At 45.6% G+C, this 17,690-nt stretch overlaps 1 protein-coding gene across 2 annotated transcripts in view; it reads right to left on the bottom strand.

Annotated features, from left to right (window-relative positions):
- The window catches only part of FAM135B (family with sequence similarity 135 member B), a 294,798-nt gene that overhangs the window by 137,562 nt on the left and 139,546 nt on the right, over nucleotides 1-17,690 (bottom strand). For both annotated transcript variants that reach the window (XM_036893581.2, XM_036893582.2), the window contains exon 3: nucleotides 11,923-12,002. In XM_036893581.2, coding sequence (XP_036749476.2) covers nucleotides 11,923-12,002 — 80 coding nt within the window. The remainder of the gene's footprint in view (nucleotides 1-11,922; nucleotides 12,003-17,690) is intronic.

The following is a 17,690-nucleotide window of genomic DNA, read 5'->3' as shown; positions in this document are numbered from 1 at the left end:
GGGAGGTGACCCACGGTAGACTGTAGGAGTTGTGTTCTTAAACAGAACCTCAATCTGTAACATTCATTAAGATAATAGCAATTAATGCAAATTAAAACCACAATGAGATACCATCTCACACCAGTAAGGATGGCTACCATCCAAAAGACAAACAACAACAAATGTTGGCAAGGTTGTGGAGAAAGGGGAACCCTCCTACACTGCTGGTGGGAATGTAAGTTAGTTCAACCATTGTGGAAAGCAGTATGGAGCTTCCTCAAAATGCTCAAAATGGAAATACCATTTGACCCAAGAATTCCACTTCTAGGAATTTACCCCAAGAATGCAGCACTCCCATTTGAAGAAGACAGATGCACCCCTATGTTTATCACTGCACTATTTACAATAGCCAAGATAAGGAAGCAACCTAAGTGTCCATCAGTAGATGAATGGATAAAGAAGATGTGGTACATATACACAATGGAATACTACTCAGCCATAAGAAAAAACAAATCCTACCATTCGCAACAACATAGATGGAGCTAGAGGGTATTATGCTCAGTGAAATAAGCCAGGCGGAGAAAGACAAGTACCAGATGATTTCACTCATCTGTGGAGTGTAAGAACAAAGGAAAACTGAAGGGATAAAACAGCAGCAGAAGCACAGAACCCAAGAATGGACTAACAGTTACCAAAGGGAAAGGGACTGGGGAGGATGGGTGGGAAGGGAGGGATAAGGGCGGGGAAAAAGAAAGGGGGCATTATGATTAGCATGTATAGAGTGGGGGGGTCATGGGGAGGGCTGTGCAACACAGAGAAGACAAGTAGTGATTTTGCAGCATCTTGCTATGTTGATGGACAGTGACAGTGAACGGGGATGTGGGGGGGACTTGGTGAAGGGGGGAACCTAGTAAACATAATGTCCTTCATGTAATTGTAGATTAATGATACCAAAATAAAATTTTTAAAAAAAGATAATAGCATTTCAATGATTGCATCTTTAAAATACATTTAAAGTACTTAAACAGTAAAATCTGAATGACATGTGTGCAGTACCCTCAAAGCATGTTCACGGAGCAAGGGCCGGGCCTCCCTGGGGCCTGCTTGTGGCTACGCTCTCAGTGTCGGGGGGAAGCCTGAAGATCACTGGGGGTGTACCGGGAGAAACCTGGGCAAGGCAACTGAGCCCAGGAGGAATGTGGGCCCAAACCTGAGCGACGTCAGTGGGTGCACAGGGGACCCAAGATCTGAGGGGGAGCAAGTCCCAGCTGGCAGGACTTAGAATCTGATTCGATGTGGGGGTGAGGGTGGGGAGGGGGTCCCTGGGAAGCTCCGGGCCATCGGCCGGGGCAGTTGGGGTGGCAGGGCCTTTTACCAACAGATTCCTTCTTTCGGCTGATGCTCGCCACCTGCCCTGTTCCAGCACTGCGGGTGGGGTAGGGGACACATGGGACCTGCGCAGACTCTGGGGCCAGATGCCCATGGCTTACGACCTGGGGGAACGCGAGCAAGTCAGGAGTTCCCTCCTCTACAAAAAGGGAAATATTCATGGAACCTATCACCTAGGGAAGGTGAGATGATTTAAATACATTCACACCTATCAAATCTTTAAAACATCTAATTTCCTGGTCCAGAGAAAGCACTAAGGAATGATTTACAGGAAGTAGCATTATTATTAAATTTTAGAGGAGACACAGACAATAAATACATACATAATAGAATTAGTTAGAGTAGTCTGAAGAGAAATAAAGTGGCATAAGGAATTGAGAGACAACAGGAAATCTATTAAACAAACAAACCAGGTAAGAGACCGCTCCGAAGAGCTGACATGTGTGAACAGAGGCCCGAATTCATTGAGGGAGCAAGTGAGGTGAAGATTGGGAAACAAACCCCCAAGTCCCAAGTGGATGTACCCCCAGTTTCAGCAGCTCCAACTTGGGAGTGAGCTTGGTGCATTCCAGGACAGTAAGAGCGATGGGGAGGATGGTAGCAAGTGAGCCTGGGGGGAAGTCAGCGATCGGAGCGGGCAGGCCAGCCTACGGCGTGCATTGTGTTCCGAGGCATACAAGCAGCAATGTAACGGAGCAGCGAAGAGCTGGACTGCCAGGGTTGGGATACTGACCCCACCTCTTCCCAGGTGTGTGTATCAGTATCTTCACCTGCAAAATGGGGGTAGTAATAGTACCCGCCCTCTAGAGCTGTGAGGCAGAAGTTAATATATGAAAGAACTCAAAACAGTGCCTGGTGCATACTGAGCGTCGTGTAAGTGTTTGCTGCTCCTGTCATTGTTATCACTAGTGGATTTTGAGTCAGGGCCAATATAATCTGAATTCTCTGTAAAAAATATTACTCTGGCTTCTGTGTGAAGGTGATGAAGCTTGGCCTTTGGCAGTGGTGAACTGAAATGAGTTGACTCCTGACAGTGTTGCAGAGAGATCACCGTATGGAGCACAGACGGAAGACCATCAGGCTGGGTGTTCGGGAATCTCAGTTTCCAAGTTCCCTAAGAATTATGTGTGCTGGGTTGAGCAAGACCAAGTCTTTACAACATTAGTGCCTACCTAAAATAGATGCACTACTACAAAAGTCAATAAATAACAGCACACACACATACATACATAAAATAAAGGGAAAAGCAAGAACAAGCCCCTTATGCCCTTCCTCCAAGAGCATTCTGAGTAAAATCTACACTCTTCTGAGACAGTGTATTCCTCGGAGCCCCTCCTTGAGACAGCCCCAATTTGCTGACAAGCCGAAATAGGAAATATCGTTTCTGTAACAGCCCAAATACAAATGGATATGGAAAAGAGAGCCATGTTTGCTAATTTTCCTGTAGGAGAGGTTTTAACATAAATCTATCTCCTTATCTCAGCTGTCATGGGAATAAAGGTCACAGGACAATGCACTGAAAACCAGTTTATGGGAAATTCTGATTAGTAACTCCACCCTCCAGGTCAACCCTACTCTGGTTTAAGATGTGTCTTCTTCAAATTGCTGGGCCTCTGTGTGAGAGTTTCCCTAGGGGGGATTATCTCAAGTAATATTTTCATGAATTTTACTGGACATGTATAAACAGGATAATGAATCAAAGGTGCTCCATAGAAACCAAGAATGCCTTTGATTCTTGATCCTTCAGGACATAAAAACAGAAAACAAAATAAAACCATACTAGGAGTACAATGTGACCTGCCCAGACCCTGAGCTGGGAGCTTTATGTCTATTAATGGGCTAAACACAGCCATTTACCCAACTTCAGTTATTTACATAAAACCTCCATGTTTTATTTATTATATCCTCATACCACCTCTACCAGCATTACTTAATATTTCTATGTTGCAATCATTTGTTTGGTTTTAGAATTTGAACAGGAAATGTGAAATCATTCTCTCAAATATAAATTAATCCAGTATTACTTTCCATGCAAGGAAAATACTGGTGAAAACAAATCAACTTTATGAAAGCCTAGCCAGACGCTCCTGACAGCTAACAGGGTTGGTCCTGAGCCCGCTCTCTTTGCTAAGGGAGGTTAGCAAAGGTTAATGATAAAGATTTATTAGTCTTAGGCACAGTTTTATTTTTGAATTAAACAGACATCTTGAAAGGACATTGAAAATGGGAATTAATGTTTAGGAGCATAATCACACATGAACCCCAAATTCCTCTGGATTATCCCCAGCAGCACAAGGCAAAGGCTGGTAGGGTGGGAAGGGGGAGAGGCAAGGGGTGGGAGGGGAGTTAGCAGAAGGCTCCTCTTTCCTAGAGATAAACCTAGAAGTGTGTCCCGTTCAAAGGCTGCTTTTCTCAGCATCCCTTTCCCCAGGTGTGGCCATATAACTATATCTTAGCAAATGAATGGTGGGACCAGCTGTGTGGGACCCCCCAGGAAGACCTTCAAAAGCAAGGGGCCGCATGCCCTCTCACCCTGCTTTCCCTGCCTCCAGCCTGTGGCTCCACGCTTCAGCCAAAGTCCAGAAGTCTGGACCCTAAGGAGATCTTGAAAGTGGATGCTGCAAATCAGGATGAAAGAGCAGAAAGACAGCTAGAACTTGGACCCCCGATGGCCGCGTGAGGACGCCATGCCATGTGGTCAGCTCGCCTTTGGAATTTAATGTAAGTGAGCAATCATCTTTTATCTGGTTTAAGTCCCTTTATGTCAGGTCTGTGTTACTCACAATCCCATACAAATATTAATCGATATTGGCGCTCACACTGCAGTGTGGGAAATGCTGATTTAAGTCTTTAAACATGCTGTGAGGTAGGAATGATGATCCTTATCCTATGGATAAAAGACCTGAAGTTCAGAGAGATCAAGTGACTTGCCCAAAGACACAAAACCCATAAGAGACTATGCCAAGATGTGAAGCATGAGCCAGGCTTCCTCTGCATTCCCTGTCCCTGCTCCCTGGATGATCCTGTCTCTGGCAGAAGGCCCAATATATCCAATTATCATGATCAAACTTGGCTCTTAAAAGAAATGGGGAAATTTAAAACTTCACTTTTTAATTATTCAATGAACCACTAAATCAACTAGTCCAGTAATCCTGGAGTCCAGTCCAAGCATAGGATGCCTGCTCATCAGCAGCGACTGTTTTATGTCTTGGTTGCCAATGACAGGATGCCTGGAGTCTACAAGCTGCCAAGGACCTAGAAATGGTTGAGATTAAACAAAAAATGGAATCCAAAATATAAAATAATACTGCAAAGTCAAAATGAATAAATGCTTAACTGAATATCCTCAATATTTATATTGGTCACATTTAGCCTTCATAAAAATTTCATTTTATTTGCAAAGATCTTATAGGTAGATTTTCTTATTTTGCATTATTTCCTGTCCATGTAGCAAAATCATGACTGCTCATGAATAAAGGGTTATTTGGAGCTAATTAACTTCCAACAAATTTTACAGGAAAAAGTGTGTATTCAGGGTTGGAAATTGTTACATTTTAATACATTTCCTAGAAAGTGGGGTGGGGTCACCAGAAAGTGTGCTTGGGACTTGATGGGGCTTTTGAGATGGCTCTGGGGACATGTTATGTAGTGGAGGGAAGGGGGTCCCCTCCATCAGCAGGAATCTTGCCCTTGAGAATGTACCCCTTGACTCTAGTCCAGAGGTTCCTACATATCCATTCCTCTCCCCATGTGCAACCTTAAATTTTTAAAAAATCCACATGTAATGGGGGTACAGGCACCCTCATTTTACATGGGAGAATATTGGACAAGATGGACTTTATCATTTTTCATGGCTAAAAGGAAGCCCATGGCCCACCCCAGTACACATCCAGGAGAGGTTGGACCACACAGAGACAGGCTTTCTGCCTTTTATGCTAGTTACTAGCCTACCTGCCTACCAACCATGGCTAACTCAGAAAACGATATTTGTTTTATTTTTATGATTATACTGTATTCCATCAGAACCAAATGAAAATGCATCTGTAAGAAGATCAAGAATAAAGACCTTCTGATGCAAAATCCATCCTTAGGGAAACTGTCTTTTATGTGAGGGCATCAGGTCTTTCACTTACTAATTTGGTAAATGTACACTGACCACTGACTCTGCCCCAGGTGTCCCAGTGGGCATCGGGGAGCCAGGATGGGATAACGCAACGTGGAGCAAGGGCCGCAGATGCAAATTCAAGCATCCTCCACACAGAGCCTTAATTTATATTCCTAGGTATCAAAATAAAACCTACTAATAAAAACTTTATTCATTTTAAAAAGACCAGAATGACTCTGAACAATTGTACACTGTCTTATGCTGTTTTCACTGGCTAAAAACTCCTGCCTCCAGCGATGGATGGAAGTTCACTACAGGAGACAGTATCTGTGACTGGATACCCAGAGGTTCAGAGAGAGCTCCATAAACAGTGCCCGACATACACAGGGGATATGTAAGAAACATTTATTGGAGAAGCAAACCCCATCAGGGCTAACATTTCAATCCATGTATATTTCAAGCATGTGTGCTGATTCTGGCTTCTGTAATAAAACTAGGAGTAGCCAGCATTTGTTGAGGTCTTACGATGTCAGGCTCCCTTCTAAATGCCTTCTATGGATTAACATTTTTAATTCTTATAACAATCCTCTGAAGAGGATGTTTTATTATTATTGTTGTTATTAATTATTATTATTATTCCCATTTTACAGAGGCGGGATATGAGGCCCAGGGAATTGGTAACAAGTCTGAGGTCACACAGGAAGAGGAGGACCGCACTGAATGGCTCTAGAGTCTGGTACGTAGTGCTCTGGAGGCGGGGGACAGGATTGGGAGGGGAACAGGCATGGGCACATCTCAACAAACCACCCCAAGAAGGGGACCAGCCTGACTTTGCAGGAGGACTGGGGGGCGAGTGACATCACAGCCTGTCCCATCCTAAGGAGAGCAGCTGGACTCCCATGTCCCTGTACTAACGATCATCAGTTCAAGGCTGGGGTGGGGCATGGGGATGGGGCACAGTGGGATTCAAAGGTCTAGACAAGTCCAAATCTTGGACAAAGTGCTTGCAGGAGCCTGGGGACCGTTCTCCAAAGTGAAGCCCCAGGTGCTGGTGACCGAAACGGAACAGGAGTGCAGTGTGGTGTGGGTATGTGCTGTGTGCCTACAGGTGGTGAGAACGGTGCTCAGAGAGGGAATCAGTCAATGTGACAGGGGCAGGCGATTGCCTTAGACAGCATGCTAGTCATTGTGACAGGGAGAGGGGATCGCCTTAGAGAGCCTGTGTGCATTCTTTGTGCCAGTGGACTAGAGGCATGAAAAGGGAGGAAGAAAGGGGTCGGCCTTCAGAGAGGAAGGAACAGCAAAGCAGAGGCAAAGGGCCGTGAATGACGGTACAGAAGACAAGAAACCTTCCTGGAGGAGAGCCTTGGAGGTCAAGCAGGTGTAGAGATGTGATCTCAAGGACCGAGGCTGAGCGGCAGCTCCGGCCCCAGAGGGAGCTAGTCACTGAATCGGCTGGGAGAGCAGGTCCCTGGCCTGTGCAGGGAGTCAAAGGTGGGGGACCCAGGCGCCATTGTTTCCGAGTTGAGTGGAGGCGGAGCGGGTGGGAGAGCTTCCTTCAGGTCTGAACCTACTCAGCCCCGTCCATCCAGACAGCACTGAGCAGCGCTCTTCTGGAGTCCCCTGTGGGTACTCAGGGCCTGGGAGCCGGGCATTGTACCTGCTTAATATTCTCCATGAAAACAGGCATATTTGATATTTAGGTGTACTTTAATGGACAGTGAAAAGAAATTAGGTTGATTCATTTGAAGAGTGAATGTCTCTCCCCACCCCTTACACGGTGAAACTCTTAAATGCTCTCACTTAATGGAAACGAAAATTACCTCTCAAAACATTACCAAAAGTAATCATAGCAATTTTCATGCATTTTCACAATTTACTGAGCTGCCTTTTCTCTTGCTTTGATGAGCAATGACTAGCAAATGCCTGCTTGTGCCTAATCACTCAGTGCAGACTCAATAAGCCTGACCTCCTTCCCTCCTCCAAGTCCGACTTCCGCGCTCACGCACCTAAGTGGGGAGATTAAACCTCCAGCAGGAGGAGATGCAAGAGCTAGTAAGCAGCACCGTCTTGGTGGAAGGAAATCACCAAGGCTAAGTACAGCTGACAGGTATTCACAGACATGAACATGGCAATTGTCCAGAACTCAGAAGAAAAGAGAAAACAAATCTGTGAAGCCTTTGGACCAAACAGAATCACATTTTTCGTTTCTTACTTCTGGATTTTTCCCTCTGGAATATCTTAACCCTCACATTTTAATTGGCCATCTTCACCTCTCCATCTCTCAGGTCTAGTACTTTGGCTTGTGGGGGGCATCTGGAATGTTCTGGAAGAGGGAAGGGACGCCCTGGCCTCCGTGAATCATGAGAGGACCACTCTAATGTATGCTTTTCTGGTTTTGGTAATGACAAAGACCCCGTAGCCTTCAGGTTCACACAGAACCCAAGGGCCAGCTCTCCCCCACTGTCCCCATACCCACCAGAGGCCCCCTCTGTGCCCTGTACCCAGGTCCAGAAGCAAGCGTCATGCTGTTCCAGGTCCGTGTGGTCACTGGGTCACATGCGTGTCCCTCCTGAAGTTCTGGGACCTTCTAGGATGCCCAGGAGGAGGACTGCTCCTAATGGGTGTGAGCTCAGAGCCTGTCAAGGTCAACTCCATGGGACAGGTGGCTAGGTCAGACACAGAGAGATCATCAGTTTTCCAAAGAAACCTTCCCAAAATCACCTTTAAAAAGTACTGAATAAAGAAAACACAGTGGTATGCAGATTATGGCTACATCTCATGTAGCACATTGTTATTTTTCTCCTTATTCACAGAATCTGATTATAAGCACCCAGCTTGGAAAATTCAGCGAGGAAATGCTTCACACCTAGAGGAGCTGTATCTAAGTCACCCACAGACTGAAGCGCACCCCCTTGTAAGGCGGCTACCAGAGGATGAATGTATTTAAAAAGAAAACACAAATGTACGACTCTGCCCCCTAACTTATGAGACGACATGCTGTGTTTGAACAGCGCTGGATGTAGGTCTCCCACACGCTCTCGTTGCAGCGGGCTGGGCCTGTGAAGCGAGATCAGTGTGCTGAGCATGGCCCAGCACAGCCCCCAGGCCTAGCTGCTTCCCATCTCCTCTCGGCCCTGTTCTCCTCACCCGCCACACCAGACCTCCCCTCATCCCATCCGTGCCCTGACTCTCTCTCCAGGACCGGGGGGGACGTCCACCATTTGCCACCTCTGCCCATATCACCCTCCCCTACCTTGGTCTGCTTACCCGGCCAGGGCTCATTTGAGACCCAGTCTCAATCTCCACCTCGACTGTACTTGTGTGACACCTCTCTGCTCCCTCAGAGACCTCTGAGCTCCTCCAGGGCCGGAAGGCAGCCTCTGGTCCCCAGGGATGTGTGCCCCAGGACCAGCATGTGGCAGAATGCCACCTGTGCTTAGTGGCAACACTTATTCCAGCTAAAGGTTACTGTGAGCTCACTATGCACCAGGCACCATTCTAATCATTTCCTTGCATAATTCATTTGATCCTTAACACACACCGACAACTGGGTGCCTCCTACCACCCCTTTTCATAGGTGGGGAACTCAAAAAACAAAGTGGTGCAGTAACTTTCTAAATCCACACAGCTGAGAAATGTCAGAAGTAGGGTTTGAACTGGGAAAGCGCAGAGCCTGTGGGCCTTGCCACTGCTTGATTCTATCTCTCTAGACACAGAAAGCTTTTCCCATTTCTGTTTTATAGATAAATGGAACAAAAAAGCCAAATTAAATATTTTGTCCCAAGAAGCCCACTCCACTAATGAGTGTCAAAAACACCATTAGATCCCAAGGGTTTTGACTTCTGATTCTTTTTCAATCTATCATACTTCATTGTCTCAATACATATTTTTTCTTTTTTTTTTAACTCAGAAATACATGCAGGTAATGGAAAACATGCCTGGATGGTTGTATGCAGATATGACTGCTGAAACGTCCTCCTGTAGCTGTGCACAGAGGGCACCCCAGGAAGCGCTGGGGGACATTTCCCCACGCTTGAAGGTGAGCTAGCCTCACAGCTGCCCTGGACCATTCCCAGCTCCCGGCCCCCCCTGAGGAGAGCTGGACTCTACCACTTTCTCTCTCTCAGCGAACTAAGCTACCATATTAGAGGTTGGACCACCCGACTGGAGGCGGAGCTCAGCCGTTCCCTTAGGGGGCCCGGCAGCCCAGCTGAGGGGTCAGACATGTGAGTGAGGCATGTCTGACATCATGATCTTAGATAATCCATCCTCTGCTGAGATCTCAGCTGAAAGCAGAGCATGAATGACCCCAGCTGTGCCCAGCCAACTCAAAACATCAAGAAGAAATCATTTTAAACCACAGTTTCGGAGGGCTTTATAAGGCAGCACGATCTAACTGAAGATAATATAATTGGAAAATTCACCTTGAGGAAGAAATCACCAATACCATCTATTCCTCACCCGTGGAGCAATCCCTCTTGTAATTATCACTGGCCTCCGTGTTAGCAATCTTCTCTAAATACTATGCTTGTGCAAAACTCAAGGGCACAACAATTATCACTGTGCCAAAGTAGACCAAAGAGGAAAATAGCCTTTTCCCCTAAATTGCATTCCATTTTTCTTCTTGTGTCTCTGCGCTGCACCACCACAAGCCTGCCTCTGCCCAGCCACTTGCCAGGCTCTGCCAGATGCTGGATGCCCAGCCGTCCCCTGGCCCTCGCGACAGAGCCTGTCAGCCCCACGAGAAGGCTCAGGCCACTAGGGGAACTGAGCTCGTGCTCTGCAGAGTCACAGGGAAGAAGGGAGACGTTGTCACAACCTGGGGGGTTCTTGAGGCCAGCTGGGGCACTAGGCCCACCTGACTCCCAGGCTCCACCTTGCCCCTGAGAACAGGAGCTGGCCTCACACATGGCCACTCACAGATCAGACCGGACACTTACTTTGTGCCAGTTCCTATCCTGGCACACTGACATTTATAATCTCTATAAAATGTAAATCATTCTTTTCATTTATAATCTCTAAGAAAAAATGCTGCAGAAGGGAGATTGTAACCCTCATTTTCCAGGTGAGAAAATGAAGCTCACGTTGTCCACGCCTGGGGTCACACAGATAGTTCATGCAATGTCAGGGTCCAAATCCCTCACACTTGTGGCCAACTCCATGTACCTTCTTCTGGCAGAAACCAGGCTGGGGAGGGGTTGAGACACAAATGGCAGTGCGGGCAGGGACTGCAGGCTTCCTGAGGCACACAGGGCTTGGCAAAGTGGTGGCCACCAGGCTTGGATGCCTGATGTTGTCCCCAGAGAAGGAGGTGGAAGAGAAAGACACTGTGGAGATGTGATGACCTAACTATTACTTAACCCTTCCCCCTGTCCAGAGTCCTACCAAGGGCAGAGAGTATCCAGTATCTTTCCAGATCACCTGTTCCCAGTCTCCAGTCAACCTGTTGCCCATAATCGCTGGCCTCACTTGCCACCCTCCACGTGGTCTAAGCGACCTGCTCTGCCCCACACCTCCCACCTCCTCTGCGGCGGAGCTCAGCGGCCCACTGCATCTACTCCCCCAGCTGTGGTTATTCAATCGCATGCAATCTTACTCACTAATCATCATCAACAACAAAGGGGTCTACCTGCCAGGACAATTCCAAAAGCACTTTATGAAGCACACTTATGACCTGAACTCTTGACTCTCCTGGATTTGATTTCTGTAACATTCTCGGCTGCCACTACTTGTATAAAGTTAAGAAGATTTTCCATAGTTACATCTTTTTATCTCCTTACTTTCTTTCCTTCATCCCTAAGTTTTTCTTCTTCTCAAGGTCTGGCTGATCAACACATTCTCCCCAATTTATTAATGTAAATATTCTACTAAAATATAATCTTGATGCCTACTCTTATTTCTTATGTCATCTTAGTGCCTAGCCTTATTTTTTATGTAATATATTCTGTATTTTTGCCTCAACACTTTATTACACTGAACTCGTGCTGGGAGCTCTGGACACCCACAGCACCCCAGCCTTCTCCACTCAGAGCCTGGAGGGCCCTTGGCAGCCCTTCTCCCTGGTTCAGGGGCCCTCGTTGTGCAAAGGAAGAGCACCCACAACTGCCTATGCACTCAGTCCTTTCCAACTGGTCAGTCATTGAATCTGACAACTGGTTTCTTCTTCCCTACCTGCTGGGTGCCATTCCCCATCCTCTTCCTCCCTAACTCGACTTCAGCCAACCTGGTTTATCCCTGGGAGGGTGTGTTTCCTTCAGCCGGATTCCCCTCGCAACAATGCAAACACACAGCCACTCCAACGATGGCTCTCCATTTCCAAAATTCACCTGTCCAACTTTCAACATGATGCACCGAGTGCCTCTCTGCACCAGGCACACACTACCCCCTTGCATACATTAAAAGACGCAGGTTTACCAGCCGGGAACAAACTGCCACCTGCTGCTCACCTGTCTGCCCAACAATGGAGGCACTCAGTCTGTGGGGGATTCTTGAGGACACCTTCAAGGTCACTCGGATCTGGTAATACCTAAGAAAAGAGCAGAGGACAGGCTGGTGAAGATCAAACTTCTTATTGTCGGCTTCTAAAAATACCTAGACTTACTCCTAAAGGCCATAGGGAACCATGGAAGTTTCTAGGCAGCATGCATGCTCATCTGACACCAGAGAGATTCGTTCTGTCAGTACAGTGTGAGAGGGATGTGATGGGCCCAGCTGGAGACAGAATGTTGAGTTCACCAGAGATCGTATGAGACAAAAACAACCAAGAGACATACGCAATGTTGGCGGTGATGGGAATAGGGCACAAAAACAGATAGGTCATAGGGTACAGGTACATTAAGGGGCAGGGTTTTTTCTTAATCAGAAAAGTTCATTTTATAGGAAAATAGGAGCTTTAATGCATGTGAAAAACTCATACATAAATTGAGTTGCTATCATGTTGCCACCTCCCTTAGAAACCCAGCAGCTGAGCTGCTAATCTTAACTAAATTTGAAGTTTGCTAAACACCATTTTCCCAGTGTATTTCGGTGTCCTTATTTTTAATATTTCATTCCCATTTCCAAAGTCCATCATTTCAAGACACCGTGCAGGTTGCCATACTATCAGTAACCTTGCCAACCTGTCCTCTTTTGCCACAAGTGCAGAAGCATTTTTTGAAGTTCTGTGCCTTGCTATCAATAGCCCTTCTGCTTGCAAGCACTTAGGGACATTGCTGGCAGCATCACTGTTCTCCCCTTCCACTGATTTCAAACCCATTGTGAAATGGAATGTGAATAAAACAAAGTAAAAGAGAAGCAAAATGGACCATGAACATATCGGCGTCCCACGGCTCATTGAGCTCATGGCGGGGATCCGCTGCCGTGTGAACATGCTCATAGATGTTTCCGTGGACATTCTCGTGTTTGCTTTATGCACATGTGATGAACAGTGGAGATGGAGAGCTAAGACTGGACTCATAGCTATCACTTGGGTGACAGCATTTGTGAGCTGTGCGATTCTGGGTACATCACACAAATTCTCTGAACTTGTCTCTGTATCTGCAAAGTGAGGATTTAAAAAATGCACCTGTCATAACTTCTGCTTCCAGGAAAGCTAGACTAGACATACCTCTCCCTATCCTCTCCACTACACACAATTAAAAATTCTAGATAGTATATAAAAAACAAACAAAACAATGTCTAAAAGGGTGGAGAAGAAAGCAAAAAACGGACCTCAAGTCTCAAGGAAAGGCCTGTGGTGAGTTCCCTGCATTTTCCTTTTGTCTCATAAATCCCAGAGAAGCCAACCACCCAGACATGCGAATGGCTACAGGCAACAAAAGCCCCAACGAAAACTTCCGGTTTCCCTAAGGGGCAGCCTAGCGGAACAGGAAGCTTAGGCAATAGTCATCTTACTCTGCTCTATGCCTCATCTGCACCCACACCAGCCAAACTCAAGGGGAAAACTCGATGTCCACCACAGTCAAGCTGTAACAAGGCACTTCCCCCACCCCGGGAAGAGAAGGTCTTAGGCAGGGAGCCAGATTTTCCCTACTAATGGATGGTGAAGAGAACCTCACCTACTGTGGTTTAGTGGAAACCATGTGAGGAGCCTGGATCTCTATCCCCATCCGGTAGGAAGAAGGGCACAAATACGCCTGTGATGTTTGACAGATTCAAAAGCAACTCAATGGAAGTGAGAGAGCAATGGAAGTTGAGATGCCTCAACAAATGGTCCTGAAGCAACTGGACATCCATAGGCCAAAATAAGCCAAAACCAAAGACAAATCAAAACAAAATCTCAACTTAAATCTCATGCCTTCTCAAAAAAAAACTAACTCACAGTGTGTTATTGACATGAGTAAAAAATGTAAGACTATAAAAACTTTAGGAAATAAAATAGAACTCTAGAGCTAAGCAAAGAACTCATAAACTTGACACCAAAAGCAAAGCCCATAAAAAAAATGATAAATTACACTTCATTAAAATTAAAGACTTTTGTTCTATAAAACATGCTATTAAAAGGATTAAAAGACAAGCTACAGGGTGAGAGAAAATACTTGCAAATCCCATGCAGATGATCCTCATTCCTTACAGATCCCATGTCTGTGAATTTCCCTACTTGTCAGAGTTTATTTGCAACCTCCCATACAATACTCAGAGCCCCTCGGGTCGTTCTCAGGCAGCCTTACAGGGGGCAAGACATCTGAGTCACTGCACAGCATTTCCACCCAAGCTCTAACAAAGCAACACTCTACTGTCTTTTTCAGCTCTCACACTGAGAACAAGCGCCTTTGCAGTCTATTTAGTGCCATTTTCTGCATTTTGTATTTTTTGGGGGATGAGGCTCTGTAAAACGGCTCCCATGTACAGTTCAAGGGTATGTGGTGCTCCAAAACGCAGGAAGGCTGGGTGTGCCTCACAGAGAAAACTGTGTGTTACCTGAGTTTCACTGAGATATGAGTGGCGGTGCCATGAGTTCAATGTTAATGAATTTTAAATATTTATATAATACAGTTCCTTTAAGCAGAAACACACCTAAAGCAAAGTTATGTATTGATCAGTGATGAAAATGTAACGAGAGGCTTCGAGGAACTCGCTGTGTATTTCCCCGAGGAGAAACGGCTCATTATGCAGAGATGGTTGATGGCCATCATGAAACCCACAGGGAAACCACAGCAACAAATAACCATGGGCACCTTCACCTGGAGACGGAGACTGGGGCAGAGTGGAAGGTGCCTGCCCTATCCATAGGTGACCCTATACTTAGCGGTTGCTAATTACCACTGTGCAGAAATGTTGGCTGTGTATTTCTAGATCTTTCAGTGTTTTAGGGGAAGACAGAAATTTGGATTTTTAATAAAACATCTTTAAACTGTTAAATGTCAGTTCATAAATCAAGGACAATGACAACAGCAAAAAAACAATTAGCAGCAACCACAGCCATGACATTAACAAGCATGGTGCTGACAAGATGAAATGCATTTGCAGGCTAAATCCCCATGGGCCAATAATTGGCAAGCTGATTTATGCAAACATAAGATGTTGCTTTTAGTGTTTCTTTAATAAAATACTTATGCATTTCAATAATTTCATTCTCAAAGGAAGAGGTACAAATCCCACCACCACCACCATTCAGTTGTAATATTCTAATGGATTCTTCTCTTAACAGAAAACGGGGCAATCACTGCCAGAGGCTATGCCTAACCTTCCTATCAGACTGTGCTTGGAGCAGTTACGGTTATGCTCGTGGTTTATTAAGCACCACTGTGCCAGAACCTGTACTGGGGCCTTCAAGTTGTGCAATTTTGTTCAATCCTCCATAAATTCTCTGTGAAAGAAAGTGCCATCTCAGGTGTTAGCCAAAGAACATATTGGGGTACTGGAGACATCTAACTACTTATCCAAAGCAGTTAGGCTGGCAAATGGTAACCAGGATTCTAACTTCAGAGATGAATGTACTTTTTTTTTTTTGCTTGCTATATACCTCAGAGGAGTCACATTTGCTGCATGAATTAAAGCCCTTTTATAACCAACTGCAAAGCAGTGCCTCAATTCTTGTTACTTAAAAAGCACTTGGTGGTACTAAACCTTACTTCAAGGAATCTTCGTCCTTTTGAACTTCAGATGCTTTATAGGCATATGCTGAAGAAAGAAGTTCCAATTAGTCTGACCCATTTGGGCTCTATCCTGATTAAACAGCATGCTTGCACCCCTTTAGTAATTCTCTTTTGTCTGACATAAAGTTCCTGCCAGGTCATAAATCCATAAACTGTATTACATACATGATACTGTCTGATCCCTTCAGAAAATCTGTGATGCACTTACCATAATTTCCATTTTAAAGATTAGGAAATTAACCTCTAGGAATGAAGGGATTGGTCCGATTTCACATATTCAGTGAGTAATGTCAGTAAATCTCCAAGAATGACATGATTTCCCATCTGGATAGCCTTTAACCATCTTAGAGCCGCTTTCTTCCAGCTCAAGTCATTCAAGGAAGACACAGTGAGGAAGGGAGCATTTAGCCCAAGGCTTTGGAGGGTGAGCCAGTGGTGGGAGAAAGTGTGGGACTGAGTTCCAGTAGGAAGGAAGGGAGAGACTAAGACAGGAGGTGGAGAGCTGAGAGCATGTGTGGGCATGTTACAGTAGTCTAGATCTGCAGTAGTCTAGACTCCTTCTGCAAAATAATAATATAAATAGGCATCCTTTATTGGCTCACAGCTGTGAGTGGCACTGAACAATGCCTTTTACATAATGTGGTAAGCAGAAAAACGCCTTTTCCAAAGACATTTACATCGTAATGTTCAGAACCTATGGAAGAAAACTAAGGTTGTGGGTGGAATTAAGGTTGCTAATCAACTGGCCCTGAAATCAGATTATCCTGGATTGCCTAGGTGCACTCAGTATAATCACAAGTGTCTTTCTAAGCGAAAGAAGTAAGCAGAAGAGGGCAAGTGACAGGGTCATGCAATGGAAGAAAGATTCTACCAGTCATTGCTGGCTTTGAAGATGGAAGGGGCCACCCGCCAAGGAACGTGAGCAGCCTGTAGGAGCCAGAAAGGGCAAGGAAATGGATTCTCGCCCAGAGCCTCCTCAAAGGAATACAGTCCTACCAACATCTTGATTTTAGCTTAGGGAGAACCATTTCAGATTACTGAGCTCCACGATTATTACATAATAAACCTATGTTGTTTTAAACCACCAGGTTTTTGGCATTTTTTACAGTAGTAATAGTAAATTAATGCATATAGGCATTCAGATTTCTTCCTCATGACCAAACTAACAGACAGGAATGATTATCCCCATGATAACAATATACAAACCTTGACTCAGAGAGGTTAGGTACTTTTCCCGTAGTCACACAGGTAGGTAATAGAAGGCTTAGGAATTAAAATGTAGGGACATGAGACTAAAGCCAAGCTCTTACCTGGGGAGGCAAAGGCAGGTGCTTCAAACTGCACAGGCGCACCTCAGCTTTCCCGTTGCCCTTAACCACCAGGAGCCTGACTGCACCCCCCTTTCCCTCACTAGTTAGGAATGCTACCTTTCACCTCTTCTGTACCCCTTAGAGCTCTTACCACCATATTGAGGAGAGAAAAGCATCTAATAAACATTTGTTCTCAACTGAGTATAACAGTACCCATTACCACCAGCTGCCGAAGGAGACAAACCACGTCCTCGCCACCTCTGTGATTCCAGCAGCTTACACGGTGCTGGCACGTAGTCAGCACCCAGTGAGAGCCAGAGGAATGAGTGAAAGGAGGCAGGCAGGCAGGCAGGCAGGGAGAGGGAGGGAGGGAGGGAGGGGATTCCAGGACCAGGGGGAGTCCCTCAGTAACCGCGGCTTGTACAGCAAATCCCAACACATCCACTCCGTGAATGACTCAGAACCATAGGCAATGCTTATAAAACTAATAAAACTAGAAATAGTATTCTATAACTTGAATACATAAATCTATGACATTTCGTAATATAAACTTTCATAGCAGGCATATCATGAAGCAACACTCTGACCCTGGGACAGGACCAAAAATACAAACCGTGTTTGTGAAAAGGTCAGAACTGAGGCTCTGGAGTCAGAACACCTGGTCCCTAAGCTAAGAAGGCAAATTTAACGTGAGGACTTTCTTTCTCTGAGCGTTTCTGCTTCCTCATCGGTGACAATACCTGTCAGGCCTTGCAGACCTGTCATTAGGTGTGAATGGGACCCGTAGCTCTTGGGGCGATGCTCAGC

This window comes from Manis pentadactyla, chromosome 3 (genome assembly GCF_030020395.1).
Source record: "Manis pentadactyla isolate mManPen7 chromosome 3, mManPen7.hap1, whole genome shotgun sequence".
Lineage (NCBI taxonomy): Eukaryota > Metazoa > Chordata > Mammalia > Pholidota > Manidae > Manis > Manis pentadactyla.
Note: the sequence above shows the minus strand (reverse complement) of the source record. Positions and strands in the feature narration are given on the sequence as shown.